The sequence below is a fragment of the Callorhinus ursinus genome, unplaced genomic scaffold, assembly GCF_003265705.2.
Source record: "Callorhinus ursinus isolate GAN/ISIS: 27379988/994484 unplaced genomic scaffold, GSC_fseal_2.0 scaffold20, whole genome shotgun sequence".
NCBI lineage: Eukaryota > Metazoa > Chordata > Mammalia > Carnivora > Otariidae > Callorhinus > Callorhinus ursinus.
Window position 1 is genome coordinate 8,612,494 of NW_027397082.1, and position 15,028 is coordinate 8,627,521.

Sequence of the window (15,028 nt, forward strand, 5' to 3'; positions counted from 1 at the left end):
TGGTGAGATACTGCTTCTTACATACTTAGGAACATCAGCTCTGAATTAACAATCTGCAGTCTAAACGGTGACCTGATTTGCAAAAGCAAATGTCCAGATTTTGCCTGAGCTCACGCTCAGACTAGATTAGTTCTTCTTAACTTTAGTTCCATGTAGGAATGGCCTGGAGAGCTGTTAAGAAATATTGATGCTGGGAACACACCCCTAGAGATTCGTGTTCATTCGGTCCCACGTGGGTCCTGGTCATCTGTATTTTTAAAAAGTTCTCCAGGTGATTCTCGTGTGCAACCAGAGCAGAGAACCACTGGGTGAGGCCGAAGCGCTTTGCAAAAGTAAAAAAATACATTTGGCACTGCTGCATACCTTCTCCTCCCTCTTCAGTTGTCGAAAAGGACAATGGTGTATTAAAGGCTCTTATTCAAACTTACTTCAATATGGAAATTTGTTGTACACAGTGTCTACAAATATAGATGGAACTGCTGTTCTATTTGGAAACCAGTAATTTAGGTTAATTAATTTGGTGTCTCTCTCTTAAACAGAAAACTTGGCACCTTTAATGTCCAGGATGAGAGTTTATCAGAGCAAAAGTCTCTTTTTCAATGAGGATACAGAACATCCTTAAGCCAGCTTACTCTCTTGACTAAAAACAAAGATCCACAATCTCATAGTTGAAAGGGACCTTAAAGGCCACCTAATTTCTCTTGGCACCACTAACACACATACACACACACACCCCAGTGCAGAAATCCTTTCTAGAGCATTCTCCCAGATGGTCATCCGGCTCTAGCTTGAACAGTTCAATGACAAGAGACCTCACTCCTTCACAAGACAACACATTGCATTGTTGCGCAGATCAAGTCTTCTTTATGTGGGCTCCAAACTGCCTCCCTATAACTTCTACTTGTTCATAGCCCTGTTGTTGTCCGGAATAATGGTATAAAGTCTCTTTTTCTTTCAAACGAGTGTCCTTCAGCACATCATTAAGGCAGAGCATGGTACACTGGAGGGAACACAGGACTACATAGGAGCCAAGACTCTGGGATATGAGATGGTAGTCTGCCTCAGACTTTATATTTTAGTAAATGAAGCACTTCAGGCCTTAGGCCCATTGTGAGTAGGACAAATACATAAAAACAAAGACAATGAAAAACTTGTCTTGCATAACTGTAAGCATCCAATTAAAAGTCTAAGTGAAATGCTTTGTAACTGAAAACTACTCTCCAAGTACGTTACCATATTGATAGATACTTTAAGCATTATATTTTTATACCTGAACGATTCTTCTGTCATTTGAAACATATATTCTGTTTCTTAAAGTTACATATATTGGATTTGCTAAAGAACTCTATTAATGATGGCGAACGAGTGCTCCATGATGCCACCTATCTGCTACTTGTGTCAATGATTTAGTGATGAGAAATAAAAGTCCTCCAAGATGACAAGGGTCACAATGTGCTGACGCTTTCAGTCGTCTGGCAGACCCAGAGGAAACAAAGAGAACTCTGGACTTGAAATCAGAAGGTCTGGGTTAGAATCTGCCATTTACTAGCCAGATGCCGCTGAACAAATCAGTTACCCTGTTTCCCCACACATAAAAGGGGAGGATGATAATATCAATCTAACATGTACTACCCTTAGGATAAAATCAAACAAAATGCGTTGAGTATGCAACAATAAATGCCGTTGATTTTAATTTCAGAGGATTATACCATTGCCTTTTTTTTTTTTTTCCAAATCAGTGAGAAACAATTCGAAAAGTGTATTATAGTCTCTCTAAAGTAAACAGGGATACTCGGTTATCTGGATCCCATCTGGATAGAGTTCCTAATTTGTAAAACGAATTAACAGGACAAGCTGATCTTTAAGCCCTTTTCTAGGTATGGTCTGGGACCACCAATATCTTTACTACAAATCGAACTGAAACAAGTTTCAGAAGTCAACTGATTCCTGAGATCAATTCGGTTATTCCACAATCCAAAAATACTTCCAATGTAAAAGCAATGTCTTCAATTTGCAAATCTGTTTGAAAACTAACTCCCTTTAGAAAGATAGATTTGTTTCCCACTTAGTTCTGCTAGCCACATTCCTGAGGTGAGGTACCGTACAACTCAATAGAAACAGATTATTTCTCCAAAGAAGACACACAAAGGGCGAATAAGCACCTAAAAAGATGCTTGAGATCTTAGCCACTAGGGAAATGCAAATCAAACCCACAATGAGAGAGTTCCTCCCGCCCCCCCCCCCGGGATAACTGTAATCAAGAAGAGAGGCAACCAACAAGTGGTGCTGGAGAGGGTGTGAAGAAACTGGAGCCCTTGCACATGGCTGGTGGGAATAACAAACAGTCCAACTACTTTAGAAGACAGTTTGGCAGTTCTTCAAAATGTTAACGCAGATTGAGCCTATGACCCAGCCATTCTACTTCTAGGTCTACAGCCAGGAGAAATGAAAACACATGTCCACACAAAAAACCTGGATGTGAAGGCTCATCACAGCATAATTCATAATGTCTATCAGTTGCTATGTGGATAAATAAAATTTGTATATTCACACAATGGAATATTAGTCGGCAATAAAAAGATACAAAGTACCGATGCACGCTATAACACGGATGAACTTTGAAAACCTTATGCTCAGTGAAAGAAGCCAGACACAGAAGACCGCATTTTGTAGGATTCCATTTATATGAAATGCCCAGAGTAGCCAAATCCATAGAGACAGAAAGTAGATTAGTGGTTGTCAGGGGCCAGGAGTGGGGAACAGAGAGTGACTGTTAATGGATACCAGATTTCTTTTTGGGGTGATGAAAATGTTCTAAAATTGAGTGTGGTGATGCTTGCATGACTCAGTGAATACACTAAAAGCCACCGAACTGTACACTTTAGATGGGTGAATTGTAGGATATGTAAATTATATCTCAATAAAGCTGTTCAAAAACTCAATAGAAGCCCATAATCATTAAATTACAAGGATCAGGGATCAACTCAATTTAAATCAAAGTGCAAGGAACATGTGTGTTTGTGTAAAGTATTCTATGTGGATAATTGCTTTATATGTTCAACGGCTTGAAACCCATTTTTGCATTTGGATCATTTTTCAAGGAGGAGCTGAAATTTAAGGAAGTAAATTGAATAAACAAGGCTATTGTGGCACAAAAAATATATTTCTTTTATTTTACTACCTAGGATTGACTCAGCGGTGTAAAATGCCATTTAAAAAAAGAATGACAAAGTTTGAATGAGAAAATGTATTTCATCGTGGAAGATAAAAGTCTTTCCTTCTCTACAGTGAATACAGGTAATTTCAGAAGCAGCGGCTCCTAATTATTCACTGTTGAAAAGCTAAAAAAAGGTTCATATTGAAAACAGTGACCTCCAGTTTGCTCCATGAATGAAGGCAGACACAAATTCTCATTTTCCTAGAATCCTGGTTGATAACTGAGTTGGGAAAAGCATGCATTTCTTCATTACAGTGCAGTCGACTGTTCATTTAAATAACAATGCACTGCATAAAAGTCACATAGGCATTATCTAGCAGTTCCACTGTGTTGAAATGCATTATTAGTACTAACAATGCCAAATAGAGTAAATAAATGACTGTCTTCTTATTTTCAGCATTATTCCTGATTACTCAGCTTTATGAAAGGGTAGTATTATTATTATTAGTGGTGCATTCAACACCTGGTCAACACTATTTGCTTGGATAACTCTTGAACTGGAAGGGATTTTAAAATAGAGCTATGTTTTTTTCTAGGTTATCCAAGAGCGAAAAAAACCCTCCAATCCAGTGCTTATGTATCATACATTTTTAACAGGAAATATTTGAAGAACTCAACTTCTGTTCACTGTATATGTGTAAAAAGTGGAATTAAAGCCCTCATTAAAGACAGCACACTTGTAACAGTACTTATTTAAAAATGTAAAATTTACATCAATAGTTTAACTTTACATCAGAAGATTTCCTACCAAGAACATGCTAATGGTTCCATTTTTAAAGTTCCTTGAGCCCAAAGTCTGGGCCTTTTTTTTTTTTTTTTTTTTTTACTTTTTTCTTTTTTCACTCCCTGAAATATGCAGTACTCCACAAGATAGATGCCACCAACTAAACTTGTTATGAGAGCACCACCAATCGTCCAAGTGCATGGCAAATGAAAGGAGAGATTTCAAATCATTGACTAGTGAGTCTCTAGTCTGCTTTGGTTAGATGAAAAGAGGCACCTAAGTTAAAGATTGGAGCCATATTTGGCTGTAACAGCACCTGGTCGAAGTACAGCTTCTCTGAAGATGGGGCAACAGGATATAAGCTTATAAAGTGTTACCATCTTGTGAGGAACACTTGCACGCCAGGAGGATTGACTCTCATTCAGGAAATGGAAGTTTTTTGGTTTGTGCCTGTGCACCGCAGCTTTAGATTTTGGTGTGGTAAGAAAGCAAGAAAGGTTGCAGGAAACACGACAATGGGTGAATTAATATTCAGGTAAAGGATTATGTGAACAGAGGGAAATATTCCTGAAGGGTGTGTCACACATCGTATTTTCTAAAATTGGCCACAACAGTATTTCCCATCCCACTGGTTTTCTACAACCTTGCCATCCCCACATCGAGAGATGGAGTCTATGTGTCACCCCACTGAAACCTGGTGGGCCCTTGTGACTGTCTTAATGAAGAGAATGCCACAGGGGTGACGCCGTATGACTTCCTAGGCTGTGTTAGAAAAGGCTATGCAGCTTCTGCCAGTCTTGTTCTTGGAACTTATCTTTGGGGCCCTGCTCAGCTGAGCCTGAGGCCACCATGCTGTAAGGAAGCCCAAACTAGCTCACACAGAGAGATTGTGTGGCAAGGCCTTGAGACAATGAAGAGAGAAAGGGCAAGATGCCCAGCCAGTCCCTAGCTGCTCCAGGCTCTTGTCTCTTCCCAACTGTTTTAGCTCCAGGCTCTGTCTGAAGACAATTTCACAAGAGACCCAGAGTCACAGGACACCGAGCCAAGCTGCTCCTCCCTTCCGGACCCACAGAAACTGTGAGTGATAATGACTGTTGTTTTAAGCCACCACATTTTGGTGTGATTAGTTACAGAGCAGTAGATAACTGGGAGAGGAGGGAAGGACACCTGAATGCAGAGGGCATATTTGAAGCCAAGTCTTTCAAACCATGTCCTCTAGACATGCAGATAAAAGTGATGGAGAAACACTCCTTGTATATCAACATGTAAGGCCCCAATTCAGTCATGATTCAGAGCTCCTCTGCGGCGGGTCAATGTCCCCACAGTGTAAGCTCTAGATATTCCATACAGTGGAAGGGCACAAGGGGTGTGAAGAAACTTGCCTCGAACCTCCATTTACAGGCAAGCATGGTCCTCCTATGCTGACTACGTTGGCTTGGGGTGGTCGCGACAGTGGTGGGCAGGAAGTGACACAGCCTCTCTAAGGCACCCACTGGTACAACCACTGACTCCCGCCTTGCCTTTTGTGCTGGAATAAAATTGGACAGTTTGTAGTTCCTGAGCACAAGATATTATTATAACATCTCCATGTCCCTGTTTTCTCGTGTTTGCCTAACTCCTACTTAAGTCTTCAGAGCTCAGGCCAGGCATCACCAACTCCAGGAAGTCCAACAGGGCTAAGAACTCCTCCTGTGTATCTATTGTACGATTGCATCTGTCACATTAAACAGATTAATTAATCTGTTAGATAGATAAAGTAGATTAATTAATTATTAATCAACTCATAGATACCTAGTATCCATCACATTAAAATTTATGATAAAAATTCTTGTTTAGGTGTGTTTTCTCACTAGATTGTGTATATTGAGAAAGGGATACAAATTCTTTACATTTGTATCTCTACCACCTAACGCCTGCCTTGTCACAATAGCTGGCACTCAGTAAATGCTTGTAAATGGAAGTGAACAGGTAAAGATAAGTTGGCTTCAAAGGCCCGTTTGGTGACAATGTGTCTATGCACTTCAAACATCCCGTGCTCGTCCCTGATCTCATTCGGAAATCTCTCTCTGTCTGGTCCATTCCCAGGAGAACACTTCATCAGAATTTCATTCATGGCACTTTCCCTCATCTCCGACCCCTGTCCTCCAAACCTTCTTTCTATCTTGGGCCCCTCTCTTTACCTTGGGCCACACTTACGTGTATTCCTACCAGACTGGCTTTCTAGACGGTCCACTCCATGGTGGCAGGTGCCCAACTCGAGCACCAGGAACAGCACTGCACGTGTGGGGTGGGTTTGGTAAAGCCGCCTGTCCTCCCTGTCCCAGTGTACTTTCACAGAGTTGTGATTGCCTCTGACACCTCTTCCCTGGGGTTAGGGACTCTGCCTCCAAGGAGTCTGGAAATGTACTAGCCTTAGATATGTTCAACAGGTGATATCAAGATGCACTCAAATGATTTAAGGACAACCTGCCAAAGTCCTCAGAAGCTTACTGTGCCCTTGAAGTAGGTCATCCTCGGGAGCAGTTGCTTTTCATCTACCCAGCAGGTGCGTGTCATCAAATAAATATCTCAAAATGTCTTCCAGCCAGGAACAAATATCTGGCAGGGAAAAGGAAGTACACAGGCTCACTGACTGGAGGTCTACATGGAGAGCACGAGATGCCTTTTTTCAAGCATATAAAAAATGATATTTTTATTAACTATATAATTCTACCCCTATTTATTGTTCCCTTGCCCCCCCCCAACTAAGAAGCTTCCAAAAGAAACTAGTCTCAATTTTTAAACTTTATTTATGAAGATTTTAACAAAGAGGATCCCTCAAACCTGGCACCACAAAGCATGTCCCCCCCCCCGCCATAAAACTGTGATTTTAATAAAAATCAATAATAGGTAGGCAAGCTTGGCTCACTTGGGATTATCTCTCCTACCTCCTGCCTTTTACTTTTTTAGTGTTTAAATTAGTCAGTAGTGTTATCTTCCTTCTTTTTTTGCTCGGAGATTCAGGAGATATTAAAATTCAGTTATTTGTGGTATTTCATTTTTGTAAGATTAGGGAGAACTTAAATAATATGGCACAATTTGCTCTTGAATATTCTTGAGCCTACCTCATCACTCCAAGCCAAATCAGCAGGTATCACTGGACTCAAATATTAAAAAAATTATTATAAGAAAACATAAGCCTGTGGTTTAACCCTGATTTCAAAGTTATGGGAACAGCTTAAAAGGGGAAATATTTGGCCTAAATGTGGATAAGTTTTGGTTTTAATTTTATGCACATTACTTATAACTCCCAAAGCCAAAAATAATTCTAAGAACCATGAACACAATGTGCATCATGTGAGATTGAAAAGGTTGGCTCATAATTATTTCAAGATGAATTGTGTAGACCACTATAATTTTTTACTCACATGAAGGATATCCACTAATATAATGGTGGATTTTGTTAGATCAGTGTTTTCTGAATCACTGTTTTCTAGACACTCAGATACCATTTTCTTGACTCTACCGCACCTGAGCACCACCTGAACTAGTATTTATTTAACTGTTTTCTTTATATCAACTTTAAATTGGCTTTTTAAAGAAAAAAATATCACCTCATCTCAAGTAATAATAGCAGTAAAACCATGGGTCTGATGGCTTCTTAAATTTGTTCTTTTCAGAAAAACTGGGTTCAAGTAAAAGCTGCCTCTCTCAGAAGAGGCATAAGTGGTCGATATTTTCATTTGATAAATATTTATTAAGCACCTACTATGTGCTGAGCCTTCTTGCAGATGCTGGGTTTATGGCAGCAAGCAGAACTAGGCTCCTGCTCTCAAGGAGCTTATATGCCACAGGGGGAGACAACAATAAATCACCAAGTATGTGACAGGATTCCAGGTCTATGTGCTATGTGCTCTGAAGAAAGATGATGTGGGGGAAAGGCACAGAGTGGTGAGGGGGCTATTTGAACAGAAATCCAATACAGCCGGCAAAACAGTGCTCTGGTCTAAGCAGAGGTAAAGGTCTAGAGAGTTCATGATACTACCCGTCGCCATTTCTACTCTTCTTATAAAACTCAGCTATGCCTCAAGACTAAATCTTCATGTTATTTACCTTCCTTACACTGCTTTTTCCAGTAGCAGAGATTACTGTCTCATAGGCTGAGAGTTTTCACTGGGGAATGTCTCTGGAACAGGCTGTCCTGGCTGGGGTTACAGGGGGAGATTTGGAACACGAGAGGGGCCCAGGGGGCTGGGGAGGGAAGAATGGAAGGAAAGGGCTGGGCACAAAGACCTGGAGAGCACCAAAGACCTCTCTGGCCCTTTTGCTATTTTCCCTGCAGTCTTAGGGTAGCAATCTCCATGTGCCTTAAGGAAATTATTTCATACACCAGCCTGGGTACACATATGGGGGTAGTTGAGGCCCACTGTGGCACTTTCCCCCCCGTCTGAGGTGAGAGGAGCTGGTAAACATGAGCCTTCCACATTTTCTTAAAACTCTGATTCTCAAGTTATTGACTGAGAACATCAGTGGTAATCTACATGGAACATATGACTAGAAGCACAGTCTGACTTTTAAACAGACATTTTAGTTCGACCACATACATTACTTATGTTCCTTGGAGGCTGACTGCATGAGGAGAACCCAGCTGGTATCAGGTTTCGGGCAAGGAGAGCTGAGCTCTTAAGGCTGAAGGACAGGAGTAGCTGCAGTCTAGCTGAGACTTGATAGATGTGTGACTTTGAGCAAGTTCCTGAACTGTTCTAAGCCTCAGTTTTCTCATCTGTAAAAGAAAATAATAATGCCTCCCTTATAGGTTTGCTCTGAGGGTTACACGAAATGAAATTACATAATGATTATGTAGCACTTAGCATATAAGTGCTCTTAAAATACACGGCAGATAAGATGACAACAGCAATCAGGACGATAATGATGATTAAGAAATCATATGCAAGGTGCTTTGGTTTGGAAACTGAGGTAAAAGGCCCCGGCTTCTAGATTCCTAAGAAGCTTGAGTAGTAACTGATGGTTTTGTAGGTGAGGACTAGTACTCGGCTGGGCCAGTGAGCGCAGCACAGCGGTCAGGCGGAGACAGGCACGCGGGAGGGAGGAGTCATCCATGTGGACCATGGCCCAGCCTCCAATCTAAGGGGTGCAGAATGGGATGGGCAGTGGGGGCCACTCCAGGCAGTCTCAGGTAGACACGGAAACGGAAGACACTCCCTAGAGCTAGGACCGGGGTCCTGGATCGGGAACAGGAGACGGAAGGTCAGTGGGATGTGTCCCTTGCATCTGGGGCTGGTTTTAGAGGCCCCCTCCTGGTAGCTGCAGCACTTGCTCCACCGAATTTTAAAGGTGCTCAACAGGTCCCCTGAATTTACAAACAGGAGAGCACATCCTGATGCTCTGAATCCATTAAATCGTCACACAGTGCAATGGGATGTTATGTCATCAAAATCCCTTGCACCTGCCCCAGCCTCCATCTGCAACAGAAGCAAAGCAGTTCGTGTCTGGGGGAGGGCACAGTGAAAGTGAAACACAAGGGGAAATTCAAGGCGGCCAAGGCTGTCCTGGGTGAGGTTTTCCCTAACAGGTTCCATGTTGCGCCCAGCACAGCTTCTTCGGGAAGGGAAAGGCCTTTCTACTCAGTTTCGCACCACCCCTTCCCTCAACATTTATTCTTTTTCCTTTCTTCCCCTCTGGGTTATATATTTAATTGGATTTATGTCATTGATCTATGTCTTTGTGTTTGTGATGTATATATGTGTTATATAATACAGCTGGATTATATCACTTAGTCCACGGGTAGTAATTGAGTCCCACTGTGTGTCTAGCAGAGAAATCATTAAGAAGATGAGCAATCCCGGGAAGACTTTAATTTTTGTACCCCACAGTCATGAGCTTTGGCCAAGAATACATGTGAAGCCTCCGATTTGCTTCTATGCTGGTCCAGTGAGAGGAGAAATGTGAGAATAAATTTCCAGTTACTGACTGGCCAGCCCAATATCATGTGACACCTACAACTTTCTGGCTGGTGAGGGAGGGTGAGAGAGGACCATGCTCAGGTGCAATGCACCCGAAGGTGGAAGCGCAGCGTAGGGGGCACGAACAGAAAAGCAGAACCAGGAGATCCAGGTTCGAGGACTAATTTGGTCCCATGTCCAAATACTGAAGGGAGTAGCGAGGGGCTTCAGATTTCTACTTGGCATGGCCGTGAGGATCGAGCGAGCAATGCTTGTAAGGGGTTTCTACTTCCCTGACTATGTGGCAGCGGAAGACTGGATAGAGAACGGATTAGGATAGAGAGGGACAAGGATGAAAACAGAGAACCACACAGAGGCAACTGGATTGTAGGGCACACTGAGATGATACCTGCTCTGGGGGTTTCTCTCAAGCTACAGCTCTCAAACACACAGCTACAGTGCGTTTGGAGAACTCATCTGCTGTTGTTGTCCCAGAGGACAGTCTAGGAGCTGCGGACGACTCAACAGTCATCACTTCGTTGGCTTATCCTCCATCTTGCTCCCCCCTCCCCCCCAGGATTCAAAGGGTTTACATGAACACACATCAGTGGTCTGTGGAAGGTCACTGGGCGTGGGCTTGGCCAGCTCTGGTTCCACTCACCGTATGACCCGAGAGCGACTGTGAGGCTCCCCGAGTCTGAGCACAGTGCCCACGGGAGTGATTAACCAATGAGAATTTGTATGCAAATGTCAGGGGTGATTTTATTAGTAGTAGCAATGCTTTTCATTTAATAGGTTAAATAAAACATGGTGAACAAACACAACTATGAAAAAAATGCACAAAGTTTGACCTACACTGACATGAATCCCAAACCTTAACGGTAGAAAGTTTTTCTCATAGTAAGCAAAGCCATGGTCTGGCCCTATAAAACAGTACATTTGTTAACCTGAAAATGCTCTAAATGACACCTTAGTAAGGGCTATTCTGCACAATCTGATGATTTGGGATTTCATCAAATTAATGTCACTAGATATGCCTTATAATTAGGATAAAATATTTGAAAAGTTTTAAAAATGAGGTTATTCATTAACTCACCGATTTTCCTACAGATTGGGAACCTGAATTTAAATGATACCCAAAAATATAACTAGGTGTGCTCAAAGAGAAAACTGGTTGTGAGTCCTTAAATGGAATGCAGGAGTTTAAAATGCTATTACTATTCAGATTCTCTGAGAACATTAAAACTGCCCATTAAATGAAAACCTAATAATTGGCCCTACTGAATTGTGACATTTTGTAACCTGTTCAGAAATGCAGAAAATTGTGGAGGAAAAATTCTTTTGAGGCAGAATTTGATTTGCAATGTAATACTATTCCAAAAGCCAAGGTCCCCATGCTCATACACACAAAAGAACAACAATGCAGACTGACTAACAAAGCTGAGGAAGACTCTGGAAATCAGAGTGAAGGCCTAAGGCTCAGGACTCTTCTAAGGCAAGTTATGTTACTAGTCGGGGAAAAAAATCAACAAGCAACAGCATGAGCTCAGCATAAATCTCAACATGGAACCAACTTCTTTTTGGGCATTGCTTAAAGACATAACCAAGATAGGTCATTTTTGTCCTTTTATATAAGCCATCACAATTTTTAAACTTACTCTGCAGGATCACTAAATAAGTAAAATGTAGAGACATTAACTGGGGGAGAATCAATGGTTTCAAATCAGAAGTTTAAAAATTCTCATAGGCCAATGATTAACAAGCACCTTCGAGGTACAGGGAACTGTGTCCAGTGCTTTCCAGAGTCAAACACGAGAGACATATTCCTTGCTCTCCGGGAGGGTGCCACGTGGTAGGGGGGATGGGGCAGACATCAATAAGATACAGGCACGCTGGAGACACCAACGGGAGAAGGACAATCAAGGCAACGTAGAGCCCCTCTTGGGGGAGGGATCTCCTTTCTTGGAGGACAGAGCATGGAGACATGGCTCTGAAAGGCAGGTAGGGTTTCGATGGGGGAGACGGAAGGTAAATATCCAGACAGGAGGAAGGGTAGGAGCAAGGTAACGGCTTGAAACAGGTCTGGGCAGTAGGGGGAAGTTCAGTTTGGCAGGAAAGCAGGTGAGGAGAGGGCCGGGTGGCTGCAAAGAACACAGATTTTGGAAAACAGAGGTCTGCCCGAGGCACCGAGGGGACACTTCTGTCTGAAGACAGACACTGTTAAGGGCACTGGAAACTAGGGCAGAAACCTTCACCCATAAACTCTTTGTCTATGAAAGTATCAGGCTCCCACTTTTTGGCCCTTTATTGAGGTATCTGTCAGCAAAGCAAGCAGATGCTGACAGAAAAGGAGGCCCTCCAAAAGGAACCAATTACTGGGAAGAACTGCTGATTAAAGAGAATGGAGACAGAATATTCAGGAATTTAAAAGGAGGGAGATGAGTGAGGTAAAGCGGAAAATGCGCTGGAGAGAAGGTGCTCTAGTCAGGAACGTGATGGAGGCGAGGAAGGGGACGGACAGAGGTCCCTCGCATCACCTCCCCGCCCCAGGCTAATCCCTAAGAAAACTTACTACAGAAATCTGAGGGCCAGCAAGCTGGTGGTTTAGCAAGCCACTGGCAACCATGGGAACAGCACAAACTCACTAGCTGTGGGTTTCCACCCATACACGAAGAATTGCTCTCTTCGTTCCCATGAAAGGAACAGTAAGAAACATCCTTTTAGTTAAATAATTAATGTCAAGGGGAAATGGTCACAGCAGATGACTAAGTGGAAAAGCCTACAAAATACATATGTGTCCAGCATGATTTTTGGTATCGGTGCGACGAGTAGCATTTACTGGTGTATTTGGCCATCAGAAACCAGATCACTGAATGGTGGAAATATTTGAAAAATGCCACGTCATCAGAAATTTTTTTCTTATTTTGAATAGTTAGTGACTTCTTCTGTTGAAAGTACTACGTAATGCTTCTATTAGTATGCCGAACTCCTCCCTTTAGAAATATCTCTAATAAAAAGCACAACTAAAACAAAGGATCTTGGGGATGATGTTAGCTGGCAAGGCATGAAACATTACAGATGAGGGTTTCCACTTTTACCACTTCTAGGAAAGCAGTCCCCTACGTGAGGAACACACAGGGCCATACTTGAGGAACACAGATATCCCCAAGCTTACATTTGCTCTCATAATCAATGTAGCTTGTTTACACAGACTTGTGACTCCACTTATCTAAATATGCCCACATATAAACTACAAGTACTCCACAACAGTGCACGGTGGAAGCCCAGTGTTTTTTCAAAACACAAATGTTTCTGGGTTATCGTGCATTTCAACAAACCCATACTAATCCACATACCCGAAATACACTACAGACTTATTCTGTTTTGCATACGAGATTATATACTTCATAAATCTGGCTAACACAGTGGAGGGATGGGTCCATTGACAGGAGAGAGAAGCCATGACTCTTCACGTTTAACTTCTTGAATGTTATCAGGATACAAGTGTCTAACAGAAAAGAAAGAAACAAATTCTTTCTTTGGGGTGAAAAAGTTGACTATAGACTTAATAAAATGCTATGATGACTGCAGCCGCTAATTTTGGTCTGATGCCTTATAGCTGGAGGTAGGAAAAAGCCCTACAAGGCAATTTCGTGAACCAAAGAGACTTTTACAGCTTACAGGTGAAACTCGAATAATAATTCTGGCAGATTCTATATTCTTTATGTTAAAATATATCATCTACCAAATTAGAGCAGTGACTTTAAAATTTTTATTCACAGTAACAGTAAATCACAGGCAGGTTTCTAAAACTTAAAATGCCAGTGAAATATTTAATTGTTTCTATGTAAAATACGCATAGAAAAAAGGCGGGAAGAATATGTATGAAAGTGTTAACAACGGTTCAATCGATGATGGGGTTACAGGGAATTTTCTTTTTTTCTCTATACCTTTCTGAAGTTTCAAGATAGTCAACAATAAATATGCAATTAATTTTTTTTAAGAATTTAAACATTATGAATCGTTCAACAGACTCACCTTTTTTAAGGGATAAGAAAACTATGCAAAATATGACAAAAATGAAATAGCCCGAAGCCCATTTTAAGCAAGTGGGAACAACCTGACAAACGGCCTTGGGGACATGAAGAAAGCTTCTAGTACTTTCAAGCCACGTTGGGCTGCCGGTCTGTTTCTGGGGTGGAGATACACGAAGCACATGGAAGATGGGGCAGTGGTGGGTTGGTGGCAGGAGCGCGAGGATGTGCTGTGGTCCCTACGTGGCCATACACGGCGGGCTGGCAGATGTTCGAGAGGAGCTGCAGGAGAATAGCTTCCAACCAAGATCTTTTCCTGGAGACCCATATAGGTGGAGGTAACAGCTTTGTCTCTCTCCTACTCTGTGTAGAGATTGTTTCCTTTCAGTTTAGTCTGCGCGGCGAAACACCGAAAGTACCGAGACCGAAGCAGGGGAGACTTACCACGAGCTCTCCACCATCTGAAACAGGCACCAATGGCATAGGCACACCATTATTTAATTAGCACACATTGATTAATTTAACCTTATGTAACCACTGTCTTCTGCTACTGCTGATTTTGTTTTTGAAGTTAAATGAAATAAAGTAGTCGAAGAGTAATTAACTGTGTCCAGTCCCTTCATCCCTATGGCTATGATGACTGGGTAGCCCTCCACTGCGGAGGTTTTCTGAGAAGATGTTGGAAAAGCTTTGAAACAACTCAAAGGCATATTCTCAGGGGGTGGCACCTTCACATGAAAAAACCCTCATCTGAATGGGCCTGTTAGCAGCACTTTCCCTAACTATCTAATTTGCTCTGGAAAGAAATGCTGGGCTATATTTGTTATAATCTGTCTAACATGAAAGGTAGTAGGGAGAGGACTGAGGCAGAGATGCAGGTTAGCAGTGGTTTGAAACTTAAAAGAAACAAAGACCCAAAAAATGAGAGAACTTTTTTTAGACAAACTGCAGACGGACTCAACAGGTGACCAGATCAACGTGGGGCTGCTCCGGAGGAAGCCCTGCTCGCTTGGTCTCTTCCTCCTCCTTGGCAACCTTTAGGTGGGTGGGCCAAATTTTAGGGTTCCTTGAAACACAATTTGGGGATCACAAATTCACAGCATCCCTGGGG

At 42.1% G+C, this 15,028-nt stretch overlaps 1 protein-coding gene across 6 annotated transcripts in view; it reads right to left on the reverse strand.

The window, feature by feature from the left end:
• Window positions 1-15,028, reverse strand: part of VTI1A (vesicle transport through interaction with t-SNAREs 1A) — a 364,802-nt gene that overhangs the window by 106,202 nt on the left and 243,572 nt on the right. Inside the window, exons 8-9 of one of the 6 annotated variants that reach the window (XR_012381659.1) lie at window positions 8,525-8,703; window positions 6,432-6,539 (exon numbers count right to left, since the gene is read on the reverse strand). The exons of 4 other annotated variants lie outside the window; for them this stretch is intronic. Coding sequence is in view for 1 of the 2 variants with exons in the window: in XM_073904200.1 (XP_073760301.1) it covers window positions 8,700-8,703 (4 nt within the window). In the remaining variant the exon portion in view is untranslated. Of the gene's footprint in view, window positions 1-6,431; window positions 6,540-7,646; window positions 8,704-15,028 lie in introns of those variants that run through there. One more of the 6 variants, XM_073904200.1, reaches the window with a different exon arrangement.